Source organism: Eretmochelys imbricata, chromosome 1 (assembly GCF_965152235.1).
Source record: "Eretmochelys imbricata isolate rEreImb1 chromosome 1, rEreImb1.hap1, whole genome shotgun sequence".
NCBI classification, from domain to species: domain Eukaryota; kingdom Metazoa; phylum Chordata; order Testudines; family Cheloniidae; genus Eretmochelys; species Eretmochelys imbricata.
In genome coordinates, this window is record NC_135572.1 from 358,608,074 (window position 1) to 358,620,527 (window position 12,454).

Sequence of the window (12,454 nt, forward strand, 5' to 3'; positions counted from 1 at the left end):
GATGGGGGTAGGAGCCCCTGATGAGAGCAGGTGCTTTGCTGCAGACACTGTGTGGTGGGAGCTGGCACACAGGTTTCCCGCTCAGGCAAAGGGCTGATCTGTCCCCCTGCTCCATTAGGAGGGCAAGGAGGGACTTCAGGAAGAGAAATCTGCCCTGGAGATTGCGTCGGAGCAGCGGCGGCTGTGGCCTACCATGAGCCGGGAGAAGCAGCAGGAGCTGATCCAGAAGGAGGAGAGCACAGTCTTCAGCCAGGCCATCCACTATGCCAACCGTATGAGCTACCTGCTGCTGCCCCTCGACACCAGCAAGAACCGGCTGCTGCGCAGCTCGGGGCTGGGCGACGTGGAGAGCGTCAGCAACAGCTTTGTCACCAACAGGTAGCTGGCCGGTGGGCAGTGTGTGGGAGCTGCCACTGAAGGATCTGGGTGGGGAGGGGCGGATTGAAGCTGGCATGTGCTGCCAGGCCCTGGAGCTGGCGGGCTGTCCAGTTTGTGGGTGGAACTAGTGTTTTGTATGTGTGGGCCTGGGGTTCAGTCTTCGCCCGGGTGCCCGGGAGAGCAAGGCTGTCTGGAGTGTGGGAGAGAGCTGGCATGTGCTGTGTGGTCAGACTTACTCCCAGCCGCGTCTCCCTGTGTTAGCATTGCCGGCAGCGTGGCCGAAAGCTACGACACGGAAAGTGGGTTTGAGGATGCCGAGAGCTCCGATGTGGCCAACTACGTGGTCCGCTTCATCAACCGCTTCGTGGACAAGGTGTGCACAGAGAGCGGCGTCACCAACGAGCACCTGAAGGGGCTGCACATCATGATCCCTGGTAAACAGCTTGTCCAGCGCAGGGGGGCCTCTGGGGGAGGGGGCTGGGTTTGTAGCCAGCGCTTTGCTGCCGTGAGTCCCCTCCAGAGCAGGGGAGGGGTGTGCTCAGGCACTGCCCACCGGGGGTTCAGCTCCCCCAGGAGGAAGTGGAGAGGCTGGTAGAGAGGCTGCAGTAGGCCCGTGTTCTCAGTCTCCTGCTGTCCGGGGCCTGCAGCCGGGACGGGACGCTCCTGCCCCGTAGGGTTAACTCTGCATCTCCCTTCCTCCTCAGACATCGTGCAGATGCACATAGAGACACTGGATGCTGTGCACAGGGAGAGCAAGAGGCTCCCTCCTATTCAGAAGGTCTGTATTACCTTGCTGCACAGGGGCATCCCCTCCTTTCTGGGTTTCACCCCCTGTGCCCCGCACCATGGCTGAGGGAGCCTGCGGCGTGCAAAGGGATCCCTCTGCCTGCACAGGCCTCCCTTGTGAGGCAGCTGAGCTCAGCTGTGTTGAGTTGGGAATAACCCTGTCTGCCGTGGAAGGGAGGGGGCCCAGTGGGTCTCCAGCAAGCGCTGAAGCAGCTCCATTTTGGGGCTCAGTTGTGAACCTCTCCCCAGCCATCATGGCTCTGTGGGGGGGCTGGCCTGTCTCCCATGGCTTTCAACCCTCCTCCTGTTTGTCCCTGCAGCCCAAGCTGCTGCGCCCCAGCCTGCTGGTGGGCGAGGAGTGCGTCATGGAAGGGCTCCGTGTGTACCTCATGCCCGACGGACGTGAAGAAGCTGCCGGAGGGAATATTGGGGGCCCCCCACTGCTCCCCGCGGAAGGAGCCATCTTCCTCACCACTTACCGCATCGTTTTCAAGGGCACGCCCTCGGACCCGCTGGGTGAGGACCCTCCCTCTGTGCCACGCTGCATCCCCTGCAGCCTGGTGGGCCGGTCCCTGCACTGCTCCTCGGGGCCTCTTCCTGCCCGGCAGACCAGACGTGGGAGGTGGAGGATTTGCCGGGACAGGGAGGAATCTATCCTGGGTGGGGTGTCTGAAGCCCTGCCCTGCTGCCGACTGGACTGGGGAGGGAGGCTTCTGCTGTAGGGGGCTTTTTGCCTTTGCTGAACCAGAGCCCAGCACCATTTAGAGCCAGCAGGAGTCTGGGCTGGTGGATGGTATTTCCCTCAGTGGAGATCTGAGAATGGGCTGTGGCCAGAGCAGGGGCTTACTCAGAGTACTGCAAAGGAATTCCCTTTTACAGGGGAGGGGCTGTTTGCCCATTGGTCTGGGGAGAGGCATTTGCCAAGCAGGGCCCCCTTTGGTCCCAGTTTTACTTTCCGGTCCCCATATGTAGCTCCCGCTGCCTTGGGCTACAGGCTGATTCTGCCCTGGAGCAGCAAGCGCAGTCCCAGAGCTACTGGGGAGCAGGTGAGGGCTGCATGTCCCAGCCCATTGGCGGCCTGAGCCAGGTTGAGACTGTATCCTGCATGTGGCTAACGTGTCCCCTGTTGCTCTCCATGGCCCCAGTGGGGGAGCAGGTGGTGATCCGGTCCTTCCCCATTGCCTCATTGACCAAAGAGAAGAAGATCAGCACCACGGTCCAGACAGATCAGTTCATCCAGGAGGGGCTGCAGCTGCGCTCATGCACATTCCAGGTGAGACGAGCCCCCCAGCACTCCTGCCAGAGACACTCTCCAGGCAGAAAGCTGGACTCTATTCCCAGCTGCTGCTGGTCTTCTGGGGCTAGGAGCACAGACCTCACCAAACTGCTATGTTGGGCCCCAGCTGGGACCTGGGCCCTGCAGACCGTTTCTGGAGTAGAGGGGTCACTGACCTCCTGGGCTTGTCATAGAATATCAGGGTTGGAAGGGACCTCAGGAGGTCATTGAGTCCAACCCCCTGCTCAAAGCAGGACCAAGCCCCAACTAAATCATCCCAGCCTGGGCTTTGTCAAGCCTGACCTTAAAAACCTTAAAGGAAGGATATTCCACCTCCTCCCTAGGGAACCCATTCCTGTGCTTCACCACCTTCCTAGTGAAAAAGTTTTTCCTAATATCCAACCGAAACCTCCCCCACTGCAACTTGAGACCATTACTCCTTGTTCTGTCATTTGCAACCACTGAGAACGATCTAGATCCATCCTCTTTGGAACCCCCTTTCAGGTAGTTGAAAGCAGCTATCAAATCCCCCCTCATTCTTCTCTTCCGCAGACTAAACATCCCCACTTCCCTCAGCCTCTCCTCATAAGTCATTTGCTCCAGACCCCTAATCATTTTTGTTGCCCTCTGCTGGACGCTTTCCAATTTTTCCACATCCTTCTTGTAGTGTGGGGCCCAAAACTGGACACAGCACTCCAGATGAGGCCTCACCAATGTCAAATCGAGGGGAACAATCACGTCCCTCGATCTGCTGGCAATGCCCCTACTTATACAGCCCAAAATGCCATTGGCCTTCTTGGCAACAATGGCACACTGCTGACTCATATCCAGCTTCTCATCCACTGTCACCCCTAGGTCCTTTTCTGCAGAACTGCTGCTGAGCCACTCGGTCCCTAGTCTGTAGCGGTGCATGGGATTCTTCCATTCTAAGTGCAGGACTCTGCACTTGTCCTTGTTGAATCTCATCAGATTTCTTTTGTCCCAGTCCTCCAATTTGTCTAGGTCCCTCTGTATCCTATTCCTACCCTCCAGCGTATCTACCTCTCCTCCCAGTTTAGTGTCATCTGTAAACTTGCTGAGGGTGCAATCCACACCATCCTCCAGATCATTAATGAAGATACTGAACAAAACCAGTCCCAGGACTGACCCTTGGGGGGACTCCGCTCGATACCGGCTGCCAACTAGATATGGAGCTATTGATCACTCCCCGTTGAGCCTGACTATCTAGCCAGCTTTTTATCCACCTTATAGTCCATTCATCCAGCTCATACTACTTTAACTTGCTGGCAAGTTGTGTGGCTTTTGGGCTGCTGCATGCCTGACTGGCCAAATGCAGCCATCAGGCCAGGTGACTGCAGGTCCCAGAGCCAGCTGTGGCCTGGCTGAGCATTGCCTGCTGGGATCTGTAGGCTCCATCGCAGAGAAGGGGATAGAATTTGCTGTCCTGTCCTGGACCAATGGTAGTACTAGGGTGTGATGTCTCACGAGCCCCATGTGCTCTGCTGACATACAGGATGCTGAGGGGCGCAGGAGCTGAGCTAGACCCAAGCCAGTGAGCTTTTCCAGGCAGTGCTGCAGCCATGGAACAAGGAGTGGGGTGTCTTTCCTACTGCTTATTGCCCCTGTGCTGCTTTAGGCATGCAGGGCTGAAAGGCAGCATCCCCTTCTCCAAGGGCTCAGGGGGAGGGGTCCCGACAGACCAGTCGGGTTTTCAGAAATGTTAACTGCCAGAGGCATTTGGTAAAAGCTGGTCACAAGTCTCTATAGGAGAATTTGGGGGTGCTGCCTCCAAACATGGCTGTTACCACGCAGTACGTGGGGCATACAGAGCAGACAGTAACACATGGAAATCGCTGAAGTGTAAATCTTTATTTCCTTTTCACGTAGGATTAACCTGCTTCAGGTGGCTCTTCCTGTAGGATGTAACAGAAGGGACCAAGTAGTATGCAAAGCCTTTTCAGAAAGCTCTTGGATTTCAGTGTCTCGTTTATACGAGTTACTAGAAATGTTATAATGCAAATAAGTTAATGTTGTGCTATTTCAAGGAGCATTGGTATACCCTGGCAGCTTGAATCAATTTAGGATTAGGTCACTTACGACACGTACTCGGCGCGTAAGGCCAGTATTCTCAAGTAAGGGGCAGGTGCGTTGACACAGCCTTGTCCCAGTTCACTGCCTTTGCATGCTCCTGTACAAATGAGAGGTGCTGCTCTGCACCTGCATCACTGGCTGCCGCACCTTGTTGGGCAGTCACGGATATTGCCTGCTGGTACCGCTGGCAGTGCTAAGAGCTGTGGCACCAGACCTGTCCTCCTGTGACTGACCCAGTTTGTTGGGAGGAAGATGTGACAGGTTTTGGCAGCGGGCCTTTCTCCAAACTCCTGCCTGGTAGTGAGCTCTGTGTATATGGAAATAAAAAGCATAATTTCTTAGGGGTAGAGCTTCTGATGACCACAAGCGTGTGACCAAAACGGCACTTGCTTTGTCAGTGCTGTGGACCTTTGGAAAGCCATACATCTTAGAAATAAACTCTTCTGTGGTTTTCACCTTCTGTGAGTCCAGGTCTCCCTGTTCAAGGTGTGTTAGAAGCTGATGGTGTCCTTGAAAAGCTTTCCATGCGACCTTCTTGTGTCCAGCAATAAAAGAAGTAGCATCTCACGAGTCAGGGCATGAAATGGGAGTGGTTTTTCCAGAGCAGCAGGTTCATATTGTAGCTTCTCACAAATGGCAAGGCTAGGAAAGTACTTTGGTTCCTTTGTGCCAGTTTTCATCCAAAGCTGCTTACATGTCTTTGTGCTATAGTGAGCAGCCAAGTATAAGCATATCAGTGTCCCCGGCTGCAACAACCGTGCTAGACACCATGTAGAATCTTTCTTGTCTGTTTCTTGTTGATGATCATACAGCTGATGGCTATCGACTGTGGCTGCAAAGCACCATAGTTCAGCCTCATCCTGAAAGCCACCAGCCGGAATGATGATTTTATCAGGTGGTGCTTGTCATTAGTTGCTCAGGTAAAAGTATTGCGAAGTCCTCCTTATTTTCTGGAAGCCCAGCGAAATGCATCCAGATATTTGGAAGAGACACGTATCTGCATTCTACCACTCTTTGGATGGGCCTTGTACTTTTTGAGTGTGTTTGCCTTCAACACCCTTACTAGATCCTGGTGATACCTGCACAGGTCTGCTCCAGTCTGAAGTACTGTTTTTACAAATGTGTTTGCAAAATCTCCAGATGGTTTGGCTCTGGATGGTTTTCCCTTGTCAGAACTCCTTGAGCACTTCAGCTGGTAGTTGATGTATTACTGTGATGCAGATGGCCCCCCATCTTGCATAGTTTGCATGGTTGTGATGCTGGTAAATCAGGTGTCAGCTCTTGGCAAGACTGTAGGTGTCAAATGAGCACTGAGCAGCTCAGCTGCATGTTAATATTGTTTGAGATAGGCATTGACTTTAATATATGCAGCAACTTACAAGCGTTTTATAATCTTACTTTTTTTGCCTCTGTCTTCATGAACAAAGTCAGCTCCCAGACTGCTGCGCTGGGCATCACAACATGGGGAGTAGATGGCCAGCCCTCTGTGGAGAAAGAGGTGGTTAGGGACTATTTAGAAAAGCTGGACGTGCACAAGTCCATGGGGCCGGACAAGTTGCATCCGAGAGTGCTAAAGGAATTGGCGGCTGTGATTGCAGAGCCATTGGCCATTATCTTTGAAAACTCGTGGCGAACGGGGGAAGTCCCGGATGACTGGAAAAAGGCTAATGTAGTGCCAATCTTTAAAAAAGGGAAGAAGGAGGATCCTGGGAACTGCAGGCCCGTCAGCCTCACCTCAGTCCCTGGAAAAATCATGGAGCAGTGATCAATGGCTGTCTAGTTGGCAGCCGGTGTCAAGTGGAGTGCCCCAGGGGTCGGTCCTGGGGCCGGTTTTGTTCAATATCTTCATAAATGATCTGGAGGATGGTGTGGTTTGCACTCTCAGCAAATTTGCGGATGATACTAAACTGGAAGGAGTAGTAGATACGCTGGAGGGCAGGGATAGGATACAGAGGGACCTAGACAGACTGGAGGATTGGGCCAAAAGAAATCTGATGAGGTTCAATAAGGATAAGTGCAGGGTCCTGCACTTAGGACGGAAGAACCCAATGCACAGCTACAGACTAGGGACCGAATGGCTAGGCAGCAGTTCTGCGGAAAAGGACCTAGGGGTGACAGTGGACGAGAAGCTGGATATGAGTCAGCAGTGTGCCCTTGTTGCCAAGAAGGCCAATTGCATTTTGGGATGTATAAGTAGGGGCATAGCGAGCAGATGGAGGGACGTGATCGTCCCTCTCTATTCGATATTGGTGAGGCCTCATCTGGAGTACTGTGTCCAGTTTTGGGCCCCACGCTACAAGAAGGATGTGGATAAATTGGAGAGAGTCCAGCGAAGGGCAACAAAAATGATGAGGGGTCTGGAACACATGACTTATGAGGAGAGGCTGAGGGAAGTGGGATTGTTTAGTCTGCAGAAGAGAAGAATGAGGGGGGATTTGATAGCTGCTTTCAACTACCTGAGAGGTGGTTCCAGAGAGGATGGTTCTAGACTATTCTCAGTGGTAGAGGAGGACAGGACAAGGAGTAATGGTCTCAAGTTGCAGTGGGGGAGGTTTCGGTTGGATATTAGGAAAAACTTTTTCACTAGGAGGGTGGTGAAACACTGGAATGCGTTACCTAGGGAGGTGGTAGAATCTCCTTCCTTAGAAGTTGTTAAGGTCAGGCTTGACAAAGCCCTGGCTGGGATGATTTAATTGGGGATTGGTCCTGCTTTGAGCAGGGGGTTGGACTAGATGACCTCCTGAGGTCCCTTCCAACCCTGATATTCTATGATTCTATGATGTCTGTATCCCATGCTATAAGGTTATGTGTAAGTTTTGATTTATAATTGTAAAAATGTCTGCTCTGAACTTGGTTCCCTAGCCCATCAAGAAGCACTATCAAGACTAAATGGGCCATTGTAGGACAAAAACTTTGTTTGCCCCATTCACCCAGGGTCTATAAAATCATGACAGGTGTGGAGACAGTGAACAGGGAAGTGTTGTTTACCCCTTCACATGACACAAAAGCCAGGGGTCACCCAATGAAATAAATAGGCAGCAGGTTTAAAACAAACATAACACAGAGTCAGCCTTTGGAGCTCGTTGCCAGGAGATGTTGTGAGGCCAAAAGTATAACCGGGTTCCAAAAAAGGACTAGATCAGTTCCTGGAGGACAGGTCAGTCAATGGCTGTTAGCCAGGATGGTCAGGGATGCCCCATGCTCTGGATTTCCCTATACCTCTGACTGCCAGAAACTGGGAATGGGCGACAGGGAATGGATCACTCAATAATTGCCCTGTTCTGTTCATTCCCTCTGAAGTGTCTCACACCAGCCACTGTCAGAAGACTGGATACTGGGCCTGATGGACCATTGATCTGACCCAGTCTGGCCACTCGTATGTCCTTGTAACCAACGCGTTATCTAACCAGTCACTTTTTTTTTAACAAAACGAAAAAAATGCCATCACCATGACTTCTGGGGCAGTTGTACTCTAACTACAAAGCATTATGTGCTATAAAATACTAAGCATGCAAGAAAATAAGCAAATGATTTCACGTATTAAAGGAAAAACAGCCTTCTGTGTAACGATCAACTTCTAACATTATGATATATAGGTGACTAAATGCTATAAAAAGTTCAGTATTAGGGTACAACAGGTATTAGAACCATGTGTCTTCTCTTTTTAGTTCTTAAAAGACAGTAAAGGAATTGTGCCAAACTGTTTGATTTTGCTGACAAGTTCATGCCGATGGTGCTAGTATCTCAAATGTTTCTGGTGAATTTTGGCAGCCGTATTTGCAAGTTGGAGGGTCTAAACTTCAAAATTCAGCTTGCTAACCTCCATTTTTGAAATCAGGAGGATCAAATTATATTAGAAAAAGCCGGGCAGGACATGGCAGACAGGCTGTTTCTGCGGCTGCGTGGGTTTTGCGTTTGTACAGGTCTGTAAGTCTCCCTGTGGTGCATTATGGAGGGGAGCGCACGTGTATAAGATTCTCAGACACAGCGTTTTACAGCTTTGAGGGACAGTCAAGCAACAGGGCAGGGATGTGGGTGGACCAGGGTGGTCCTGTTGGTGTTGGGGGGCAGATTGTGGTATCACCCCACACCATTGGCCTTCTCCCAGACTTCCATTCCTGCTGGGTTACATGAGAGCCATTGACCCAAGAGCCATCCTGGGATACTGGGTTGGAAGTGGGGGTGCAGGGAGAAGGTTGGGTTGAGGGAGAAGAGCAGCTGCAGAATGCCCGAGCGTGGGGCCTTGGGGGACGGTAAGCTGACCACCTCACGTTTCCAGTGTTCATGCAGCCCTCCTCTCTGTGTATCTGGAGTCAGGACGGAGTGCCACAGGTGGGTAGCCCTGTCATGCCAGCCCTGCTCCAGAGGGTAAGCTGATATTGAGGTGACGTCTGCTCCCTGGCTGCCCCATGGATAAACGGCTCTTTCCCTGGCAGTTGGTATCAGCCCGTGATGCAATTCTGAGCCCCTTCTTGGAGTGGAGCGGAGCAGGGAACCCATCTGTGCTGCGGTTCCCCCTCCCGTCCAGCCTGAGGGGCTGCTGGAACCCCAGGCAGTGGCCGGTTTCTATGCTTAAGGGAGGAAGCATGTTCCTGTGGACAGAGCGCTGGGCCAGGGTCTGGGAACTCCTGAGCTCCAACTCGACTTATTTGACCTGTAGAATGGGGTCGCTGTACATCTCCTAGCTCCCAGGGGTGTTGTGTGCTCTCAGTGCTGCAGGAAACGGGCCTGCCTTCATTCTGGGGCTGAACTGTCCACCTGACTACACTGCTGTTTGGGTGTGGAGCCAGGCAGCTGGGGCCATGAGCAGATCTCTCAGCCCGCCCTGGGAGCGGGGATGGCAGCACGGGGACATCGAGTAACCATCTGGTAGGGTCTGTGAAGCCACTGGGGGCGTGGGACAAAAGTAACCATCAGTGCCAGACTGGGTGAGCAGGAAAGCAGTGAGTGCTCTGGCGGGCTGGTCCCAGGCACACTGCTGGAGGCTCTGCTCCACGCCGTGTGCTAAATGTGCTTCCCCTGGGGTCCTGGCCCTGATGTGGGTGGGGGAAGGCCCTCCCCCCAGTGGCAGTCTGAGCCCACTCTGCTTTCCCCACAGTTGCTGCGGATCGCCTTCGATGTGGAGGTGGCTTCAGAGAGCGCCGAGGTCTTCAGGAAGCACCTGCACAAGCTGCGCTATCCCCAGCACGTACGCGGCACCTTCGCCTTCACCGTGGGCCAGTCGCCCAAGCAAGCCATGCAGCCCAAGGCCAAGGAGAAAAACCCCTCACTCAGGTATCGGAGGTCCTGTGCCCCCTCGCTGGGGAGTGGGGACCTAGGCCACCCCACGCTGTGATGGGACTGAGCTGCCAGGGAGCGTGAGACCCAGGGCATTCTTTGGGTCCCTGTTTGAAACCCCCAAGGAGTCTCCTCTGCCCCATCCCAAATCCAGCTGGAAGACAGCCGCTGAGCAGACTCCCTTCAGAGCCCGACCTCGCTCCTCTTTACCAGCCAGAGAGCTTGCTGTTGAGCAAAGCAACAGCATTCTTGGTAGCTGAGCTTGCCTCTCTCCAGGACTGGGTTCTTGGCTCACTGGCTCCAAAGCTTTTGCAGCCCAGGGACAAGAGGCCAGGATTAGATTGCAGTCACGTGCCTTGACTCCTGGCCTGGGCTCTCCGAGGCAGCGGGTCCAGCCCTGAGCAGAAGGGAAGGGGGTGGCGTAGGGACCCCTTCTCAAACCTGTGAACCAGCAGCGTTAACTGTCGGGGGAATCCCCTTGCTGGTCTAATCCCAGCCCTGCAGGAGGGTGGGCAGCGCTGGGGATGATGAGAAGATCCTGTGCATGATGGGGCCCTGTTTTGTTCCACCCGCGTTCTGTGACTAGCAAGTGCTGTAGCTGCTGGTGGTCTGGTTGCTGCTGCGTTGGGCTTGGTGCTGTGTGACGTCTAAGCGTCTCTCCTGTGTGTTTGTGACCCAGCTCCCAGCAGGTGACCGATATGTTCCAGGGCCTGGCAGTGGGTGTCATATCCCTTGGGCACCTTGGCCATTCATCCACGTAAGACACCTTCACACTGGACAGGGGCTTGCAAGGTGGCACTGGCTCAGGCTCTAGCCTTCACTGGTCCCAGTGGTTCTTCCTTTCACCCACTCCGCATGCTAAGGGCTTTGGGTCTTCCCTTGTGGTGTTCCCTTCCCTTCCCTTCCCTCTCCCAGGGCTTCGGACTGGGCTGCAGGTTTAACCCCACCTTTGCCATCATGGTACAGGCTGGGCTGCAAACTTGATGCCTCTCTCCACCATTATGGTACAGGCTGGATTAGGGCCCAACCTCGCTGCGGCCATATGGTCTAGATGGAGGGTTTAGTTCCCCATATGGTCCCAAGGGGACTGTGCCCGCCCCTGTTTGCAGCTGCTGTGGAGGGTGAATCGTGGAAGTGTTTGTCCATCTGCACCATGCCCTGTGCTGGGGGCCAGTCGTGTTCCTTTGTCTCCGAGCCCCGGGGCAGCCTGAGCTGGTGGCCACAGCAGTAGGGTTAGGTGGGTGTAGCACTGACATTATTTGGACCCTCTTCGTGTCTGCAGCTGCATCTTTGGGCACCTGATCTGCACTGCAGCTCAGAGCCCCCAGAGCCTGTCCTGTGCCCTCCTCCCAAAGCCCTGCTAGCCTGCGGGAAGCGTCCGCTCCCTGCGCCCCAGGCCCCGAGGGTGCTGGGCTGCTTCTGGGGAACTGACAGCCTCTGACAGCTCAGTCTGTAGCCAGCAGCCCCGTCTGCTGTGGAGAGGGCAGCGCTGGTGCTGCCCAGCGCCATCCTGAGGGGAAGGATGGGCCCGGGGCTGCGGGGGGCTAGCCTAGGATGGGGGAGACCCAGGTTCAATTCCCTGCTTCACCCCAGACATCCTGTGTGAGCTTGGGCAAGTCTGGCCTCTGCCTCGGCTCCTCACCTGGCCTATAGGGATCAGAGTGGTGCTTGGCCTCACAGGGGGTGCAGAGAGTTAGTCGGTGCTCAGATACGAGGTGGCGGGGCCAGACCAGCACCTGAGATAGCCAGTCCTCCGCCCCCGTTGACGCTCCTGTCAGAGCTGATCCAGGATCTCCATATGGCCCTGAGGCTGGGGGCAGCCGGTGTCATTCAGCTCTGACTGATTCCCTGCCCAGTCTGACTCTGAGGGGTCCAGGCACATCTGGGTTTCCCCCTTCATCCTGATGCGGTCGGGGGAGTAGGAGTCCCTAGTAGGAGCCGACTGGTCTCTTGGCACCCATCTCTAGCCCATGGTAACTGCCTAGCCATCCTGTCCTCCTGGGTGGGAGCCGTGTCATGGTGGTCCCCAGTCTGCTGGAGCTAGGGAGGGGAGGGTTAGTGCAAGTATGTCTGTGGGTGGCACCAAGGGACGCTCCTGCCTCTGCTTTGCTCATGGTCTGACTGAGTGTCAGGGTCTCTCCCTCTCATGCTGGGCTGGGGGAGGTCTCTGGAGCCCCCCTCTGGGGGCAGGGTCCCTGTGGCCGCACCATGGCATGTCAGGTCTGGGGCTGGTACCACGTTGGCCTCACGCTCCCCTGCTCTCATTCCAGGACGCTTTCCAAGAACCTGGTGAAGAATGCCAAGAAGACCATTGGCCGCCAATACGTGACCCGCAAGAAGTACACACCACCTGCCTGGGAGCATCGCAGCAGCCAGCACTTCCAGGAGGACGATGAGGATGAGATCTCAGGTTGGGAGCTTCCCTGGCAAACAGGCTGCCTCCTGTGTGGGCAGCCGGGGGCGGGGGCCTTCTTGGGGCAGTGCCTCGTGGGTGAGCATTGGCGTCTCAGCCTGTCTCCTTAGCTCTGTGAGCACCCAGGAGCTGGGGTCTGCCCTACAGTATGAGGTGGCTTGGCTTGGTCACCTGCTGTCACTCGCACAAGCGCAGCCCGGTTCTGTCCCCCTCTGGGGCCAAGCCACAGAGCT

The 12,454-nt window shown here is 54.7% G+C and overlaps 1 protein-coding gene across 4 annotated transcripts in view; it reads left to right on the forward strand.

The window, feature by feature from the left end:
• Positions 1-12,454, forward strand: part of SBF1 (SET binding factor 1) — a 156,725-nt gene that overhangs the window by 129,922 nt on the left and 14,349 nt on the right. For all 4 annotated transcript variants that reach the window (XM_077837750.1, XM_077837758.1, XM_077837766.1 and 1 more), the window contains exons 19-25: positions 119-378; positions 640-812; positions 1,083-1,156; positions 1,485-1,680; positions 2,310-2,437; positions 9,630-9,805; positions 12,079-12,218. In XM_077837750.1, the coding sequence (XP_077693876.1) occupies positions 119-378; positions 640-812; positions 1,083-1,156; positions 1,485-1,680; positions 2,310-2,437; positions 9,630-9,805; positions 12,079-12,218 (1,147 nt within the window). The remainder of the gene's footprint in view (positions 1-118; positions 379-639; positions 813-1,082; positions 1,157-1,484; positions 1,681-2,309; positions 2,438-9,629; positions 9,806-12,078; positions 12,219-12,454) is intronic.